At 60.1% G+C, this 15,121-nt stretch overlaps 5 protein-coding genes across 5 annotated transcripts; 3 read left to right on the top strand and 2 right to left on the bottom strand.

Moving 5' to 3' along the window:
* Nucleotides 1–98: 98 nt before the first annotated feature.
* On the top strand, nt 99–3,634 carry CHLRE_09g417200v5 (uncharacterized protein). The gene is made up of 8 exons (XM_001696791.2): nt 99–372; nt 670–735; nt 992–1,067; nt 1,175–1,275; nt 1,473–1,626; nt 1,729–1,820; nt 2,090–2,348; nt 2,488–3,634. Exons 1-8 carry the CDS (start codon nt 286–288, stop codon nt 2,913–2,915), a joined length of 1,263 nt encoding a protein of 420 aa, XP_001696843.1. The 5' UTR covers nt 99–285; the 3' UTR covers nt 2,916–3,634.
* Nucleotides 3,635–4,368: 734 nt separating this feature from the next.
* CHLRE_09g417176v5 (uncharacterized protein) lies at nt 4,369–4,944 on the top strand. Its single transcript, XM_043066395.1, has one exon. The coding sequence runs from the start codon at nt 4,676–4,678 to the stop codon at nt 4,850–4,852; it is 177 nt and encodes a 58-aa protein (XP_042921691.1). The 5' UTR covers nt 4,369–4,675; the 3' UTR covers nt 4,853–4,944.
* Nucleotides 4,945–4,949: 5 nt separating this feature from the next.
* On the bottom strand, nt 4,950–9,643 carry CHLRE_09g417150v5 (uncharacterized protein). Its single transcript, XM_001696711.2, has 14 exons — nt 9,404–9,643; nt 8,991–9,104; nt 8,781–8,879; nt 8,633–8,692; nt 8,351–8,485; nt 8,047–8,178; nt 7,607–7,835; nt 7,063–7,120; nt 6,733–6,884; nt 6,498–6,559; nt 6,058–6,188; nt 5,806–5,911; nt 5,585–5,677; nt 4,950–5,413 (listed from the first exon to the last, which is right to left on the bottom strand). The coding sequence occupies exons 1-14, from the start codon at nt 9,416–9,418 to the stop codon at nt 5,318–5,320; spliced, it is 1,482 nt and encodes a 493-aa protein (XP_001696763.1). The 5' UTR covers nt 9,419–9,643; the 3' UTR covers nt 4,950–5,317.
* A 661-nt stretch (nt 9,644–10,304) lies between these two features.
* Nucleotides 10,305–11,878, bottom strand: CHLRE_09g417100v5 (uncharacterized protein). The gene has a single exon (XM_001696710.2). It carries the CDS (start codon nt 11,744–11,746, stop codon nt 11,126–11,128), a length of 621 nt encoding a protein of 206 aa, XP_001696762.1. The 5' UTR covers nt 11,747–11,878; the 3' UTR covers nt 10,305–11,125.
* A 130-nt stretch (nt 11,879–12,008) lies between these two features.
* Nucleotides 12,009–14,944, top strand: CHLRE_09g417076v5 (uncharacterized protein). Its single transcript, XM_043066394.1, has 2 exons — nt 12,009–12,186; nt 13,094–14,944. The coding sequence occupies exons 1-2, from the start codon at nt 12,126–12,128 to the stop codon at nt 13,399–13,401; spliced, it is 369 nt and encodes a 122-aa protein (XP_042921690.1). The 5' UTR covers nt 12,009–12,125; the 3' UTR covers nt 13,402–14,944.
* Nucleotides 14,945–15,121: the final 177 nt, after the last annotated feature.

Here is a 15,121-nt window from a genome sequence, read left to right as displayed (position 1 = left end):
CACCGATTGTTGGACTGAATCGAGCTGCCCCATGCAGGCTCTATTGCGTGTGGGCTTATGATTGAGGCCCAGAATTTCAGTACGATAGCACGTCTAAAAGAAGAGGGCGCACTACTCGGCCCAGATCAGACTCCTTTGTGAAGGTTCTGCTTTCCTGCGATTTCGTCTTTCGTCTCCTTCTAGCTTTAACACTTCTGCATTCTGCACAGCTGCGCAATACAGTGGCGTTGTTGCTTTGTGCAGAGTGAAGAGTGTGCTTTGGCGCCGGTCCCTTCCCCTGTTATAATGACTCTTCAGTTGTTCGAGGCATCCGACGAGGATAGCTTCGTCGCTATTGCACAGCATGTTGCTGAGCTGCTAAATGAGGGGCAGGTAGGTTCGGGGCGCTCTCGCGGCGGCTGGCCCACGCCCGCTGATCCAGTGTGCTTAAGTCGGACATTTTATGCGAAACTTGCTCACAACGCCAATGCGGGGACGCTGTGACTCTTTGCGACCGCCGCCGACCCGGGCTCGTCTTGCTTCTTGTCCCCAAGTGCTGGTTTAGTGAATGCGTAGTTTTTGAAGACATTCGGATCACCCGTCAAGGCGTCATTGATGTGCGCCAGCCCCTCTATGTGCCAATGACCCGCCCATCTGCCGCGATGCTTTTGCCGCCCTTTCCTTCGCCAGGCGCGGACAGCTCTGGCAGACACGCCCGCGAATCGGTTTGTCAATGATTGCACAAACCTGGTGCAGGTAGGTCGGGGGACATCGGGACTTGCTGGCTGTCGTGTGTGGGCGCGTGGAGGGGTGGTGGCCGGCGGTGTGGGTCTGAGTGCGGAATTTATGCTGAGGGACATCACTGCGGCTGCGTGCCATGGTGGGCGTTCTTGGTGCAACGGCGGGACCGGAAGGAAGTACCGACGGAGACGTGCTTCGCTTGAGGGACGGTGGCCGTTTATGGTTGGGTCGGAACACTCGGCCAGCGACACACGTGATCGTGTTTCTGCAGGAGCAACGCTATGAGGAGTACGTGACCCGCATGGCCGCGCAAGTGGGCGCTATCTTCTCAAAAATGTCGGAGAAGGGTAGGTGGCTACTGGGTGTGATGGAGCACAGCATGGCGCACGTGCTTAGGTGCATGAACATGGTTCGCGTGGGGCCTCTCCTTCCACGGCACGTGTCCCCTGTGCAGAGGCTGAGTGCTGCGCGAGCATCCTGGTCCATGCCGTGGGCCGCGTGCCTGAGGGGCGGCAACAGGCCGCGGCCAGCGCCCTGGCGGCAGCGCTTGTGCAGGTGCGTGTGTTGATGCATAAGTACCTTGGATCAACAGCGTGAAGGGCGCTTTAGCGTGTTCAGATGAACAATACTGTTGCGATCGGTTCCGAGAGCGCACTGGTGCCACTTTCTCCGCCAGGCGTTAGCACGTCCAACCGCCCCTGAGCTGCTGCACAGCAACTGTTGGTCCTTCCTATATGTGTTCCCCTCCGCAGTCTGAGGAGCGGGCCGAGGAGCGCATGAACGCGCTGCTGGCGCTGTACGGCATTGTGGCCGCCCAGCCCGCCGCCCAGCGCGCCGTGCTACTGGCGGCCGCCGCATACGCCGCGAAGAGCAGCGGCAAGTGCCGCTCCGCCTTCTGCGCGGCAGGTGAGCGCAGGGCGGCATTGCTTCTGAAGCGGACTGGTTATTATATTTTCCTCATATACGGTATAAGGACAACGGCATGCGCCTATTTCCGTCTTCTTACAGTCCGCGGCAAGGCGTCGCGCTGGGTGGCTGAGTGGAAGCTGGCGCCGGTCGACGCGCGGCAGCTGTACCTGGCGCTAGCGGCCGCCACCCGGGTGAGTGCAAGACTGCAGCCGGTTGGGGCAGCCTGTCCAAAGCCCAGCAGCATAGTGCTTTGGAGATCCATGATGAGTACAAACAAACTATCCTTATCTACATTGCCTGATCTGCCCGATGCACGGGCGCGATGTTGACATCGTGATACTCTGAGATACCATGGCGGGCAAGGCCCCAAATTACAGCAGCTCATTTCGCCCCTTACCCCTTCGTGTTGCTTCGGCTGCTTCCGGCACTTGAAGACACATTATCCTGCCTGCATCTGCAGGGCGCTGCTGACCGGCCCACTAACCGCGAGCACCTGTCGCTGGCGGGCTCCGCGCTGTCGCTGGCGGTGCCCGGCAGCTCGCCGTCCGCGCCCGAGCTGGCGGAGGCGGCTGCGGGCGCGCTGGCCGAGTACCTGCGCAGCGGCGCCATCTACACGCTGGACCTGCTGCCGCTGCCGGCCGTGGCGGCGCTGGCGGCACACGCTAAGTACGGCCCGCTGCACAAGCTGGTGGCGGCGGTGCTGGCGGGAGACGTGGCGGGTGAGTCTATTGTGCATATGCAATGATGCATGTTTGTATGCGAAGGGTCGGAGGCGGGGGCGTTACCTGCATGCTACTTTGTTTATCGACGGCATGTCTTCTGGCCTGACGTTCTCCTTGCACGCATGCTACCTCGTAGGCACTCGTGCCGCCTCCACGCCTGCCGCTCTAGAGGCTGCTGGGTCGGGTGTGACTGCCGAGGCGGTGCTGTCCAAGGCGCGCATGACGGCGCTGCTTTCGGCGTGCGCGGCTGCGGGCCACGGTGAGGTGGCGCTGGCGGAGCTGCAGAAGGCTCTGGACGTGAGCGACACGGCGGCGGTGCAGAGCTGGGTGGTCAAGGCCATCGGGACCAAGCTGGTGGAGGGCCGGGTGGACAGTGTGCGCGGTGTGCTGTCCGTGGCTCGCTCCACGCACCCCTCCTTCGGCGGGCCGCAGTGGAAGAAGCTAGGCGCCCAGATTGCGGCGCTCAAGGACACGGTGGGCGCGGCGGTGGCGGCCATGTCCGCGGTCAAGCCGCCCCCCCACGTGTCTGCACGAGGGGTGGCAGCAGCCGTGGCGGCGCGTTAAGGCGTGTTCATGTGCAGTGTGTGTGGGTGTGTGGGTGTATGTGTGCGTGCGTGCGTGCATGTGTCCAAGTCTGTGTGTGTCCATAGGTGTCTCCGTGGGTGTGATGGGCAGGTCAAGGGGCGATGTGGGGTGGCGGGCAATGGCATTTCACAAGTACCCATGCGTAAGTCGGCTGATTGCAAGGCAATTGCTTTTAGCGAGGCAAGCCTAGGTGGCGATTCAGCCGCTGGATGCCTGCGTAGCGCTCTATGGTTGCGCCTGTAAGCAGCAGACCAGCAATTATGGATGAGCGCAGCGCACGTTCAGACTATGTCGCTGGGGATGTGCATGTTGCCCTGTCCGGCGTGGCGAGGTTGAGTGGTCAGGGGTTTGGATTGTTACGTTTGCGACGTTACTAGAGGGGTGAGAACCTAACTAGAGGGGCGAGTAAGCACGCAATGCAGAGGATGCTGCTAAAACAGCTGAAGCTCGCACTGAGGTGCCGCCCAAAAGGGGTTGGGTGATTTACAGAGGGTCGAGGCCAATCGTGTGAACGAGCTAGACCTAGAAATCGTCAGGTATCGGTTGATGCCCACGTAGATGAATGACTCGCATGTAGGGAACAATCTCTGGAGCATGTAAGTGTGCGGGCCACAGACACAACACGAGATTCACAAGCAGGTGAATGACGTGCCGTCCCGCCCCACAGGGGTGTGGGAAATTCGTGAAGGTGCAGATTCCCGTCGTCACGTGCCAGCACATTACGTTTGCCACGCGCATAGCGGGCAGTAAGAGCTCGCCAGTAAGGGTCGGAAGCGCTTTCCGTGGTCTTCAGTAGATTTCCTGGATCTCAAGCATGCATGAATTCCAAGCCAATCCTTGAGGCAAGGGGTCGTATCTTGTTTTTGGGGTAATGTCTAGCCCCAGACAAACAAAGACGGCCGGGTGGCCGCCATCTTTTGCCTGGGCACATGGCGGTTTGGGGGCTTCTCCATTGGAATTCGGACAAAACCCGCCCCAAACCCGGGCCAACAAAGTCTCGCCCCAGACATTAGCACCAAGGAGGAATGTCTAGGAAACGGCCATAATGGCCAATTAATGTCTGGAGACATTAAGATAGGAGCCCTGAGGCAAGCAAAGACAGTGAGCAGCTGATGTAGCTGGGCCCTGGGAGCGAATCCTTGGTGCGTGGCTGGGGGTGCTTACTCAGCTACGACTACGTCCTATGAGCACGGTATGCGGCAACAACGCAGCCAGGGTTGCCTAGTACGTGGTACGCGTACTACGTACTACGTACTGTACTACGTACTAGTACGCCGCCTCAAAAGATAGTACGCTCGTATAATACGCTGTGTAGGAGAAACGCGTGGGGCGTGTCGGGTGGGGCGGCGTGTCAGGATGGGGCGTGTCAGCATGGTGCCGTCAGGCGCCGGGCTTGAAATGCAAGCAAATTGATATCAACACTCATACGGGTGTTGTATTGCTGCAATCCCCACTGTCACTCTCTCTGTCCACAATGTCGAGCGACATTGTATTTAGTTGCAAGTGTTCCAATCAAAGACTATTGCGGCAAGATAAGATCTGCATGCGATTGGGGCACGCGTGCCGGTTACCCCCGCTTTACACGGGCTTTCCCCCTGGCTTTCGCGGCCCAGCGTATTATGCAACGTATTTGAACGTACTGTACTAGAAATCCTAGTACGCTGTATTAATACGCGTATTATGGACAGAGGGTCACGTACTAGGCAACCCTGAACGCAGTGGCATGCACTACTGTGAAGATGCGGCTTGGTCATGCACAGCCTGCAGCAGTGCGCCGCGGCGGCAATGCGCCGGGCCGCCGGCGTACAGCCTGGCGGTGGTACGAATATGCGGAGCGAAGGGAGATGGCAAGGCGCCAAGACCACAAGGAGGCGACCGTGTGCCGCAAGCAGTTTGGACCGGCAGGTGTCTGGTGAGTGGTACGCAGGAGAGCATAGCTCTGGCTGATTGGATGTGTTGTGCTGAGACCGAGTCAACACCCGGATTTGGCTGTCATCCTCAGCCTCTCAAGATGTACCGTAATATTGGGTCTACAACGTCATGTTCACTTGTGCGTGTTGCGTTTTTTCAAGCACGTCAGGGGCTCAGCCCACTTTCGGCTTCTACTGCAGCGGCTTATAGCTTACATGACAACATGTACATTACGCAGTGCACGGAGCAGTCAGCAACACATCATCTCCAGCCTGGGCTACCTCGCTCTGTGCTAATGACGATCAGTTTTCCTGCAGCCTCCTGCCAAGCCTACCATCAATCGGATGGGCTCCCTAAACATGTTCCCGGTTACTGTCCCGTTCACTGTACAACCCAGGGTGTCCACCCTTCACACGGCAGCTGACACAATTTGCCAGCACCAGGCCATACCATCTGATTGTACCGGCCACCTACAGGCAGCCGCGGCCCTGCAGCTTGGCGGCAATGCGCGCGCCCAGCTGCGGGTCGGCCTGGGACCAGTAGCCCACCCAGATGCGCCGGATCTCCTGTGAGAGGGAGGCAGTGCAGAAGCGAAGCGGCGGGAGGGGTGGGACAAGGAGCACGGATGCCGGGAGCCCGCCCAAATCACGTAAGGAAGCCACCGCAATAGCCGTGCGCCCATGCAGTGGTGGGCAAGCCACGCACACCGCTCCCACCAGCTGCCCCCGCCCCCGCACCTGCGTGCAGCGGGGGTCCGCCAGCATGTCCGCCACCCGCACCACAAACCGCTCCTGCCGCGCCGCGTCGAACGCGCGCCAGCGAGCGCCGGCCTGCGCCACATGGGTCCGATGCAAACACCATATATGAATGTGAGCACCAGCAAGCAGCTGACACGTTTTTACAGGTCAGCAGTTAAGCACGTCAATGCACGTAGCCTTATTGCCCATCAGGCGCCCACCTGCATGAAGTTGTTCTCCTTGGCGATCACCATCTTCTCGCGGCGCCCAGACAGCGGCGCACTCGACACGGCAGCCACCCGCTCCGCGTTGCGCACCGGGTCAAACCTGTGCATCGCGTGGGCGGGCGCTTGGTCGGATACCGAGACTTGCGAAAGCTCGCACACAGACATCAGCCGGGAGCCTGCAGGCCAATGTCGGTCACACAGTCGCACCACCTGCCCCACCCCGCCGACCGCCTGATCCCGCCCCACCTGCTGGGGAAGTAGTTGATTTCCTCGTCGCGGTGCATGAAGTTCATGAAGCCCTCGTGGTGGTTGTTGTGGTGGGGGGCGCGCGGCGCGTTCACCGGCAGCAGTAGGTAGTTGGGGCCCAGCCGGTGCCGCTGTGAGGCGAAGGTGGGGGGGGGGGGGGGTTGCCGTTCATGGAGAACGGAGTGAATAAATTACATTCTATGAAGTCCATGGGGAGGGTAGCAGAGTCAAGAAGACGAAGCGGAGCACCAGGGACAAACAGCCGCAATTCAAGCGACAGGATTGCACATAAACAGGGCATACTGGTGATAGTACGGGCTGTCACAGTAGCAACACTTGCGTGATGGAGAACACCGGCATGCCGACCGCACGTATGCGCGGGCAGTCAAATAACGCTCAAATTTCATGCGTGCCCGTTGTCACCATACACGCGCAGCTACCTGCGTGTCGGCGTAGGAGAAGATGCGCGTCTGCAGCAGCTTGTCATCGCTGTAGCCGATGCCTGACAGCGGGGATGGGGGTAAGGGGGTAGCCGTCTCATGAAATACGGGGCTAACATGGCATGTTGAATGTAGTGAACAAATAACCGACGATGATACGGTACATGCAAACGCACATACACACCCTGCGATCCGTCCACACTGTGCTGGTTTGCCTGGCCTACCTCTCACTCACCCGGCACGATGATGGCGGGGCAGAAGGCCACCTGCTCATTCTCGTTGAAGAAGTTGTCCACGTTGCGGTTGAGCACCATGCGGCCCACCGGCTGCATGGGGAACAGCGACTCGGGCCAGGTCTTGGTCACGTCCAGAGGGTCAAAGTCAAACCTGAAAGTAGGGCAGGGAGCAGGACAAGAGGGCAGGCGAGTTGAACGACAGAAAGTGCGGCTACCTCCCCGTCGCCAGTCATGCAGCGGCAGTCACCTCCAGCCCCGTGCGCCCAATGCAACTTGCACTCAACAGACTACCGCAACCCACACCACCCCATTGGGCCGAACACACTCACTTGTCCTCGTCCGCGGGGTCCATGGTCTGTACCATGAGCGCCCACTCCGGGTAGTCGCCTGGCGGCCGAGGGCGGATGTGGGATGGAGATGATCAGGCGCACACACAACATGGCTGGGTGGGGTATGCGCGCGGGCTTGCACACGCGCGCGCGCGCACACCAACACACACACACACACACACACACCCCAACACACAAACAAACACAAACACAAACACAAACACACACACACACACACACATACCTGCCTGCCTGCGCAAGCTGCTGCACACCAGTTTCCACCCAGCTATCCATTCGGTTTGTTACCAATGCCACCACTACTGCAACGCGCCCACCTCCAACCGCGCCTCTAGCCCCCACCCTGACCCAGTGCCGTCGCTACGCAAACCCCCCACCCCACCCCCCACACACCGGCTATTTCCAGGTAAGCATGGCTACAACAACGAGGTCGGCGCGTCCACCCGTTCGGTAATTGGTGGGTATCCGTAAGTAACTCCGACATTTGGGGGGCGTTTGCGTTTTGCTGTCCAACACACGCACGCACCCGCTGCGATGGCGTCGAACAGGTCCTTGGTGGCGTGGCTGTGGTTGGCTCCGCCCACCATCACCGCCTCGTCGTCCAGCAGGTACTTCTCGCCGCACTTGGGCACCCAGTGGAACTTGACATACGTCTCGCGGCCGGCCTTGTTGATCAGCTTCATGGTGTGCACGCCAAAGCCCGGCATGTGGCGGTAGTTGAGCGGGATGCCGGCGTCGTCCAGCAGGAACGTCAGCTGCAGGGGCGGGGGTGGTGTGTGTGTGTGTGTGTGGGGGGGGGGGGGTATGTGCCCGAGCCCAATGAAACAGGTCCCAATAGTCAAGGAGGGGGGGGGCACTCGACAAGTAAGAGGCGGGCAGACGGGCACGACGATATCCGTGGCAAAATGCGCATGCACACGGCGCTACACGGCCTCAAGCCAAGTCGTCCTCCACGCCACTACGCACCATGTGGCATGACTCGGGGTGGTGCGACAGGAAGTCCATAATGCGCCAGGCCTCCTGGATGTGGCTCTTGGGGTTGGGCTTGAAGGCGTGAACCATGTCCGGGAACTTCATGCCGTCGCGGATGAAGAACACCTGGCAAGCATTGAAAGAGGAAGAGCCAGTAGTGGGGCGAAGTGGATACATAGCGCGGGCCGCGGCGGAAGGTGGGCCTACCAGAGCCTACAAGCAAAGGCCCTCCGTATGCGGCCTTATGCGCGCCAAGCAGCCCCTCCGTCCTTCCCTCCTCCTCCCCATGCCTCCTCACCGGCATGTTGTTGCCGACCATGTCGAAATTGCCCTCACGTGTGTAGAACTTGACCGCGAAGCCGCGAGGGTCGCGGAGGGTCTCGGGCGAGCCGCGCTCGTGCACCACAGTGGAGAAGCGCACGATGACGGGCGTCTGTGAGGAGGGCAGGAGGGGTATGACAGATTTAAGAGATTTCATTTGTAAACTGGGGCAGGATCAACTGCAGATCGGGAGGGGACCATACGCAGCAAAAAGAGTTAGCATAGAGGGGTAGCTCGTTCCGACCCCTGGCCCGCGCACCTGCACGCCCGGCGCGCGCAGGAAGTCGGCCGCCGTCAGGGCTGAGATGTCGTGCGTCACCTGCATAGTAGCAGCCGCAAGCAATCATTCAGCAAATCCGTGCGCACAAACTTGCAACGGTGCTGAACCCTATGCAGGCCCCGCGCACCTCGAAGAAGCCCTTTGCCGCAGCGCCGCGGGCGTGCACGACGCGCTCGGGGATGCGCTCCCGGTCGAACTGCGCCAGCTTCTCAACCAGGTGGTAGTCCTGCGGGTCAGCAACAGCAGAGGACACGGCGCATGCAAGGGTTGGCGGGAGGGCGGGCGGGGCGCTAGGAGCGCAAGGCCGCAACGTCACGGCTAACATAGTCTCTCTCACCTCCAGGAGGATGGGACCGCGCGTCCCCACTGTCATGGAGTTGTTGTTGTTCCATACCGGCGCACCGCTGTTGGTGGTCCAGTAGGGGGTGTTGTACGCGGACGAGGGGCGAATCTGTGTGCTCGGTACAGGAATACGCCATCGTGTGGGTGTCAAGACAGCAAAACCATGTCATCCATCACTGTCAGCATCTTATAATCCCAATCCAACGACACCCTTAGGACCCTCAGGGCAGCTGCAGCGCCCGCCCGCAGGCTCGAGCTCGCCATCCGTTTGCTGGCGTGGCTTTTCTGTGTTCACGTGGCTGTCGAGTCGCTGCCGGCTGTCTACTCGCTCTTAGCGCAACGTCACGGGGAACATGCCTAGCCAAGTACTGTCGGCAGGGTGGCTCGCACTCGCAGGCGGAAATTCACCTTCGCTGGGTCCATTTACAACGACGCGGAAGCTTGCAACGAGGCGATCAGCTGCTTACGATGATTTTGGACAAAACAAGAGTCACTCTCGAGTGGAGCACGATGAGTTTGGACCAAACAAGAGTCACTCTCGAGTGGAGCAGTGGTCGGCAACCTGGTATCGCGTCTGCTGCTCTGCTTTGAAATGGCTGCAGTATGTGTCTGGTTGTGTGGATATGAGCTGAGGTCGGCAAAGTTTAGGGACTGAGGTACCGGAACTGCAATTGGGGCGTGCTGAGTCAACTTGCTGAGACAACTTCCGCCTCCTCAGCCGCGCCAATCCCGGGTGCACCACTGGGGTGCGTTTGGGGTGGCGCCAATCTACATCGCCCCACGCCTCGCAATCTCCCTGCTCCTAACTTAGTTTAGTTATCTAAAGCTGCGTTGCATCTTTGGGGGGAGGGACAAGGAAAGCAGGAAAGGGGCCTGCCTCTCTGCCAGGGGGAGGCAAGGGGGTCGTTCCGGTAAAACTGTGCTACCAGGCGTAACGGCCCCCTCCCCCACGACTGCAGGCGGCGAGGGAAAGAGCCACTAAAGTTATAAACCCCCAGCACGGTGGCAAGGGCGTACACCGCGTTGCTGTGTGGAACAAGCCCAGCTGTTAACGGGGACAACCATCTGTTACCGAGAATGCTTTGAAGACGAACAATGAACCATGAACGGAATTCAGCCACGGAAGCTGGCTGCAGCAGCAATGGTGATGCGTGTACTTTGCACGTGCGGCGGAAGTGTGCGTTGGCGCGATACTGGTCAAGAATGGCTGACTCGGGCGGCGACCACATGTATACCAGCGCATCCCCCAACGGGCGAACATGCGCCTGGCTGGGCCACGAAGGAACCTGATGTACCCACCAGGGATGTTATGGCATTCAAGTTACATGATAACAAACTGCAGGGCATTGCCTTGCATAACAATAGCAATAAGGGGTAGGAGCAGCCGTAGGATGCTGTAAGCGTTGGGACTAGAGTTTGCTGCTCCACAGATCACGTGCTGCCTCACACCGTGTAAATTGGTGTAAGATCGTGCCTATCACACCATGGACCTACGATGTGTCTGTGTGGTGCTATCGCCTGGCAGGGCGCCCGGAGCGTGAGGAATGCGCGTCAGCAAACTTCCAGCCAGCCAGCAACTCGTCGGTACAGTTACTCCGGCGTTCGACCAGCCGCGCGCTCCTGCACTGCCGTTGCAAGTTGTTTGCCATCTGCTGGGGTCTGGATATCAGCTGCACTCAACGGGACTTCACCAACCTGCCTTAACACTGGCCCATCGCACAACCATGGAACGAGGAGAATGGAAGGGCAACGTACGGTATACAAGCACATACCCCTTACGTAAGCGCATGCCATACCGCGCGCCCGTGGTTCCTCTCACCAAATCCTCATCATAACAACAAAGACAGTCAAGCAGCTTTCATTCGTGATGTCGGTCAACACCAGTCAACACCACCTTGCCGCCAACCCATAACCGGCGGTACTTATCCACCTCATGTCACTCCGGTAGCTACAACGCCCAGTAGGTGCGGTGCACATCCATCAATGGGAAACTTGCCATGGTCCCATGCAGTAATGCTGGCACCGGATTGACCGCCGCGATGCTGCGTTCTAGTGGTGCGGGTTCAGTTCTTCCTCAGCAGCTCTTCTGACCACACTGCTATCGCCCAGTCCCCTGCGACTGGTGCGAGTCTATCGCCCAGTCCCATGTGACTGGTGCGAGTCGGCCAGTTGTGCGCGCTGCCACATGGCCTGCTTGTAGTCGCTCCACGCGTCCTGCCGCTGTGCCTCCGCCTTTGCGCGCGCCACCTTGTTGGACACGCGGCTGTCCTCCGCCACGCCCCGCTGGAAAGCCTCCCGCCAGTCCAGCTCCCGCAGCTGCATAAATCGCACGAAGCGTGCCCGGTAGCGCTTCAGGTCCCTCCGGTTCTCTGGCTGCAGCTGCAGGTGCCGTGCGTAGGTGGCCCAGTCGTGCGAGCGTTCCGCGCCGGGAGGGCCGAACGGCGAGCGCAGCACCTCGGGCAGCGGCGCCGCGGGATCATACTCTGGATTGCAGTAGTGCCATTGGTGCCTCCTTGGTCGCGTGATTGCGGGCTTGCGCCCCGACGCTTTGCCGAGCACCCATTTCCAGTCCCACTTTGATGCAGACTGCCCCGAGCTCGAGACCGCTTCCGTAGATTCAGCGCTGCTCGTTGGCCTGTTGCTGTAAGTCTCTGACACTGAAGCAGAGGTTTGCGTAGAAAGCAATCGAGCAGGCAAAGTGATTGATGGCAACGAGGGCGAACGCGCCCGTACTGCTAGCAACGCTAACATGGCAGTGGAGTGTTGATACAAATCTGTGCGCGACAACAAGCAGTTATCAGAGGACCATTCTCCGTACATGGCCGATGGAATTCAGCATTTCCGCCAGCAATACCGTGCGACTTCGCCATAATTCTTCACAACGCTTACTTATATACCCGCAGCATAACTTTCCCACCAGCAATTTCAGCCCGAACCAGCAGTGCGGACAGCCATCAATTGCCTCACGCCGCTCGCCTTCGCTCCCTCGCGCACCACTCGCTGCTGTCCTTTTCATCCAAGCGCATTACACTCCGCCCTCGTGACCAATACTTTTTGCAGTATTCCCCTTACCCCCTCCGCTGCAAGTGCACCAGGCAACCGCGCGCCCAAGCGCACGCTGGTGCACAACATGGACGACAGCGTGGACGACAACGACGCGGTCTGCATCGCTCAGACCGAGCCCGTGGCAGGTGAGGCGGGGAGGGGAGGGAAGGGGAGGGTTGGTTGACCGCCTTGGTGCGCAGCGCGGCAGAACCAGAGTAACTACGGTTACTCGGTTTCCCGCCAACCGTGCCCACCGGGCTACTAATGCGCCTCGGAAACGCCCCGGTGTATCTTAACACCATCATCCTAGGTTGCGCGCTTAGGTAGCCTATAGGTCAGATGCTTTGTCTAGCAGACGACTGTGACATGCTGCGGGCGGACAGGGACAATTCCCCTCGGGAAAAGTGGGGCTGAGCCCACGCCACATCTCTAGTCTGAGGCCGCAAGCGTCAACCTCATCTCCCGGGCATAGCCGGGGTCGGATCGTACAGGCATGGCCCGCCATGCGTCCAGTCGCATCCAGCTATCAAGCGCAAGCACAGCAGGCAGCAAACCGAACAGCAGGGGATCCTCTAGCCACAACACTCCTCTCTGCTGCGGCCTACCATACTGTGTGTTAAAAAAACGAACCACATACTGTGTGTCTGTGTGGTGCTATCGCCTGCCGGGCGCCCGGAGCGTGAGGAATGCGCGTCAGCAAACTTCCAGCCAGCCAGCAACTCGTCGGTACAGTAACTCCGGCGTTCGACCAGCCACGCACTCTTGCCCTGCCGCTGCAATTGTATGCCATTTGTTGGGTTCTGGGAATCAGCTGCACCCTACGGGACTTTACCAACTTGCCTTACCACTGTCCCATCACACACCTCACTGCTGCGGCCTACCACATACTGTGCGGTGCTATGCTCGCCAGCAAAGACCGCTAACCAGACACCGGCCGGCCTCAACCTGCGCGCCGGCGCCGCTTCTTGGGCGGCGCCGCGCTCTCCTCTCCACGTGGCCTTGCTCGCCCCCTCCGCTACGTATGGACATGCACGCCGCAACTGCTGGGCCCAGACCTTGCGCCGCCGCCGGGCCCTGCGCCGCTGCTGGTGCTGCTGCCGCTGCCGCCGCTGCTGCTGGTGCTGCTGCTGCTGCTGCTGCTGCTGCTGGTGCTGCTGGTGGCGGGGCCAGGCCCTCCACTACCACCGCCGCCGCCGCCACCGCGGCGCAGGGCCGCAGGCCGCGCTCTACCAAGGCGCAGGGCCGCAGGCCGCGCTCTACCAAGCAGCATCAACATCAGCGCGTGCCGCTTGTTCGTCGCAGAGTTGACGTCGCGGCCCTGCGGTGCAACGTTCAACCGGACGGCGCCTGAGCCTGTCTGATACCTGATACCTGACCCCCGAACCAGACTGAACCTGGGCCTGGGCCTCCCCACACCGTCCCGCCCGCAGTGTTGGCACACTTGGACGTCGCGGGCACGCGAGTCACCAAACGGAATCACCACTTGCAGGCAGCGCTGCCCGTTACCGAGCAGACGCTGTCCACATTTTGCGCACATCTGCATCTACACATTTCATATGCAGCTGAGTGCTTGCGCCCTATAACGGCCGCTGCCGAGTTGTAAGAACAGGACTACCTGGCTGGTGTAGTACTCGTCCACGCAGGGCTTGCATCAAAAGCTAACGCTAAAACTAGGCTTTTTTCTTTGGGCCCCTGGATGCCGTGGGCAAGAGCGTGGTTAGGGCCCTTCTCGCCAGCGGCGGCGGCCTACCCCTAGTATGTACATACACCTGGTGGCCAGCAGAATGTGCCGGGCGGGCGAAAGTCTGGGCACTCGAGAGGGTACAGGTGCAGGTGCAGGGATGCTGGGACACGGCAAGGGCGTAGATGCCTGTAGATAGGCTGCAGATGTTGCGGGGGGGTCATCCATGCACTGTAACCGCCGCAGGCCTGAGGCATCTACAAGATATGTGCACTGGAATTTGGGCGGTTTGGGCCTGGCCACACATGGCGCCACCCCAGCATAGATGTGGAACCTGCCCCAATTCGGGCTCCCTTTTCTGCCTTGCCTCGCCCTGTTTTCGCCCCTGCTTGTCACGCTGTCGCCCGGCCACTGCTTTGCTGCATTCTGTCTGCATTTTCTCTGCGGTTGCCTCTGGTGCTCATCCGTGGACGCTGGTCATCTTCCTGCAGGTGCGCTGCGACTCTGCATCGCGAGTGTGGCGTTGCGGTCTGTCTGTGTGGTGCTATCGCCTGGCCGGGCGCCCGGAGCGTGAGGAATGCGCATCAGCAAACTTCCAGCCAGCCAGCAACTTGTCGGTACAGTAACGCCGGCGTTCGACCAGCCATGCACTTCTGCTCTGCCACTGCAAACTGTTTGCTGTCTGCTTACGGGTCTGGGCATCAGCTGCACCCTACGGGACCTCGCCACCCTCTGCGCCACCCTGCCTTGAACCCTGTCCCATCACACACCCAATGTGGGCGGAATGCCACCAACGAACCGACACGTGTTCCCCGGTCACGGGAAAAGGGGCTGAGCCCCTCCACAGTAACCATCAGATGTAGCTAGCTCTGACAGGTTGAACACGCCTGTGTGCTAGGGCTGCGAGTTGCGGTGCCATACAGTGTGACAGGTTGTGATGGGAAGCAGCAGGGGTTCCATGGGAAGCAGGGGTTCCATGGGAAGCAGGGGTTCCATGGGAAGCAGGGGTTCCATGGGAACCCCTGATGGGAAGGCATGGCTTGCACGTGCGCGGAGGCAGGTGCCGTGCTGTCACTACTGCTAATAACCATTGGGCGCAGCACTGGCGGGTCGTGTGCGCGTGTGTGCTAGGGGCGCTAGGTGCAGCGTGTGGGACTGTGACAGGCCGTGATGGGACGGCGTGGCGTGCATGTGTGTAGAGGGGCGAAACGAACCAAAAATTCTTCTGCGCGTGCATGCGGCCGCCCTGGCCGCTCCTGCTATCCCCAGCCCCAGTCTCTGTGGCGATCACGCGAACCTGCACGAGACATAACTCGTCCCTGCATGTTTTGCGGCAGTGTCCGCAGCCTCCGGCACTCCGGACAGGCGCCAGTCGGGCGGCACCGTGGGCGGCACGACAT

Source organism: Chlamydomonas reinhardtii, chromosome 9, assembly GCF_000002595.2.
Source record: "Chlamydomonas reinhardtii strain CC-503 cw92 mt+ chromosome 9, whole genome shotgun sequence".
In the NCBI taxonomy this organism is placed as follows: domain Eukaryota; kingdom Viridiplantae; phylum Chlorophyta; class Chlorophyceae; order Chlamydomonadales; family Chlamydomonadaceae; genus Chlamydomonas; species Chlamydomonas reinhardtii.
The sequence above is the reverse complement of the archived record's forward strand: the minus strand, read 5'-3'. Positions and strand labels throughout refer to the sequence as shown.

Bases quoted from the DNA above. Each gene is read 5' to 3' on its own strand.
- CHLRE_09g417176v5 (XM_043066395.1), top strand. From the start codon at position 4,676: ATGCGGCTTGGTCATGCACAGCCTGCAGCAGTGCGCCGCGGCGGCAAT.
- CHLRE_09g417076v5 (XM_043066394.1), top strand. From the start codon at position 12,126: ATGGACGACAGCGTGGACGACAACGACGCGGTCTGCATCGCTCAGACC. The intron at 12,187-13,093 runs GTGAGGCGGGGA...TGCTGGGCCCAG, and splicing joins TCAGACCGAGCCCGTGGCAG to ACCTTGCGCCGCCGCCGGGC.
- CHLRE_09g417150v5 (XM_001696711.2), bottom strand. The intron at 8,486-8,632 runs GTGCGCGGGCCA...CCCTCCTCACAG, and splicing joins TGCGCGCGCCGGGCGTGCAG to ACGCCCGTCATCGTGCGCTT. The intron at 8,179-8,350 runs GTGAGGAGGCAT...AATGCTTGCCAG, and splicing joins TGGTCGGCAACAACATGCCG to GTGTTCTTCATCCGCGACGG.
- CHLRE_09g417200v5 (XM_001696791.2), top strand. From the start codon at position 286: ATGACTCTTCAGTTGTTCGAGGCATCCGACGAGGATAGCTTCGTCGCT. The intron at 1,627-1,728 runs GTGAGCGCAGGG...GTCTTCTTACAG, and splicing joins CTCCGCCTTCTGCGCGGCAG to TCCGCGGCAAGGCGTCGCGC. The intron at 2,349-2,487 runs GTGAGTCTATTG...GCTACCTCGTAG, and splicing joins GCTGGCGGGAGACGTGGCGG to GCACTCGTGCCGCCTCCACG.
- CHLRE_09g417100v5 (XM_001696710.2), bottom strand. From the start codon at position 11,746: ATGTTAGCGTTGCTAGCAGTACGGGCGCGTTCGCCCTCGTTGCCATCA.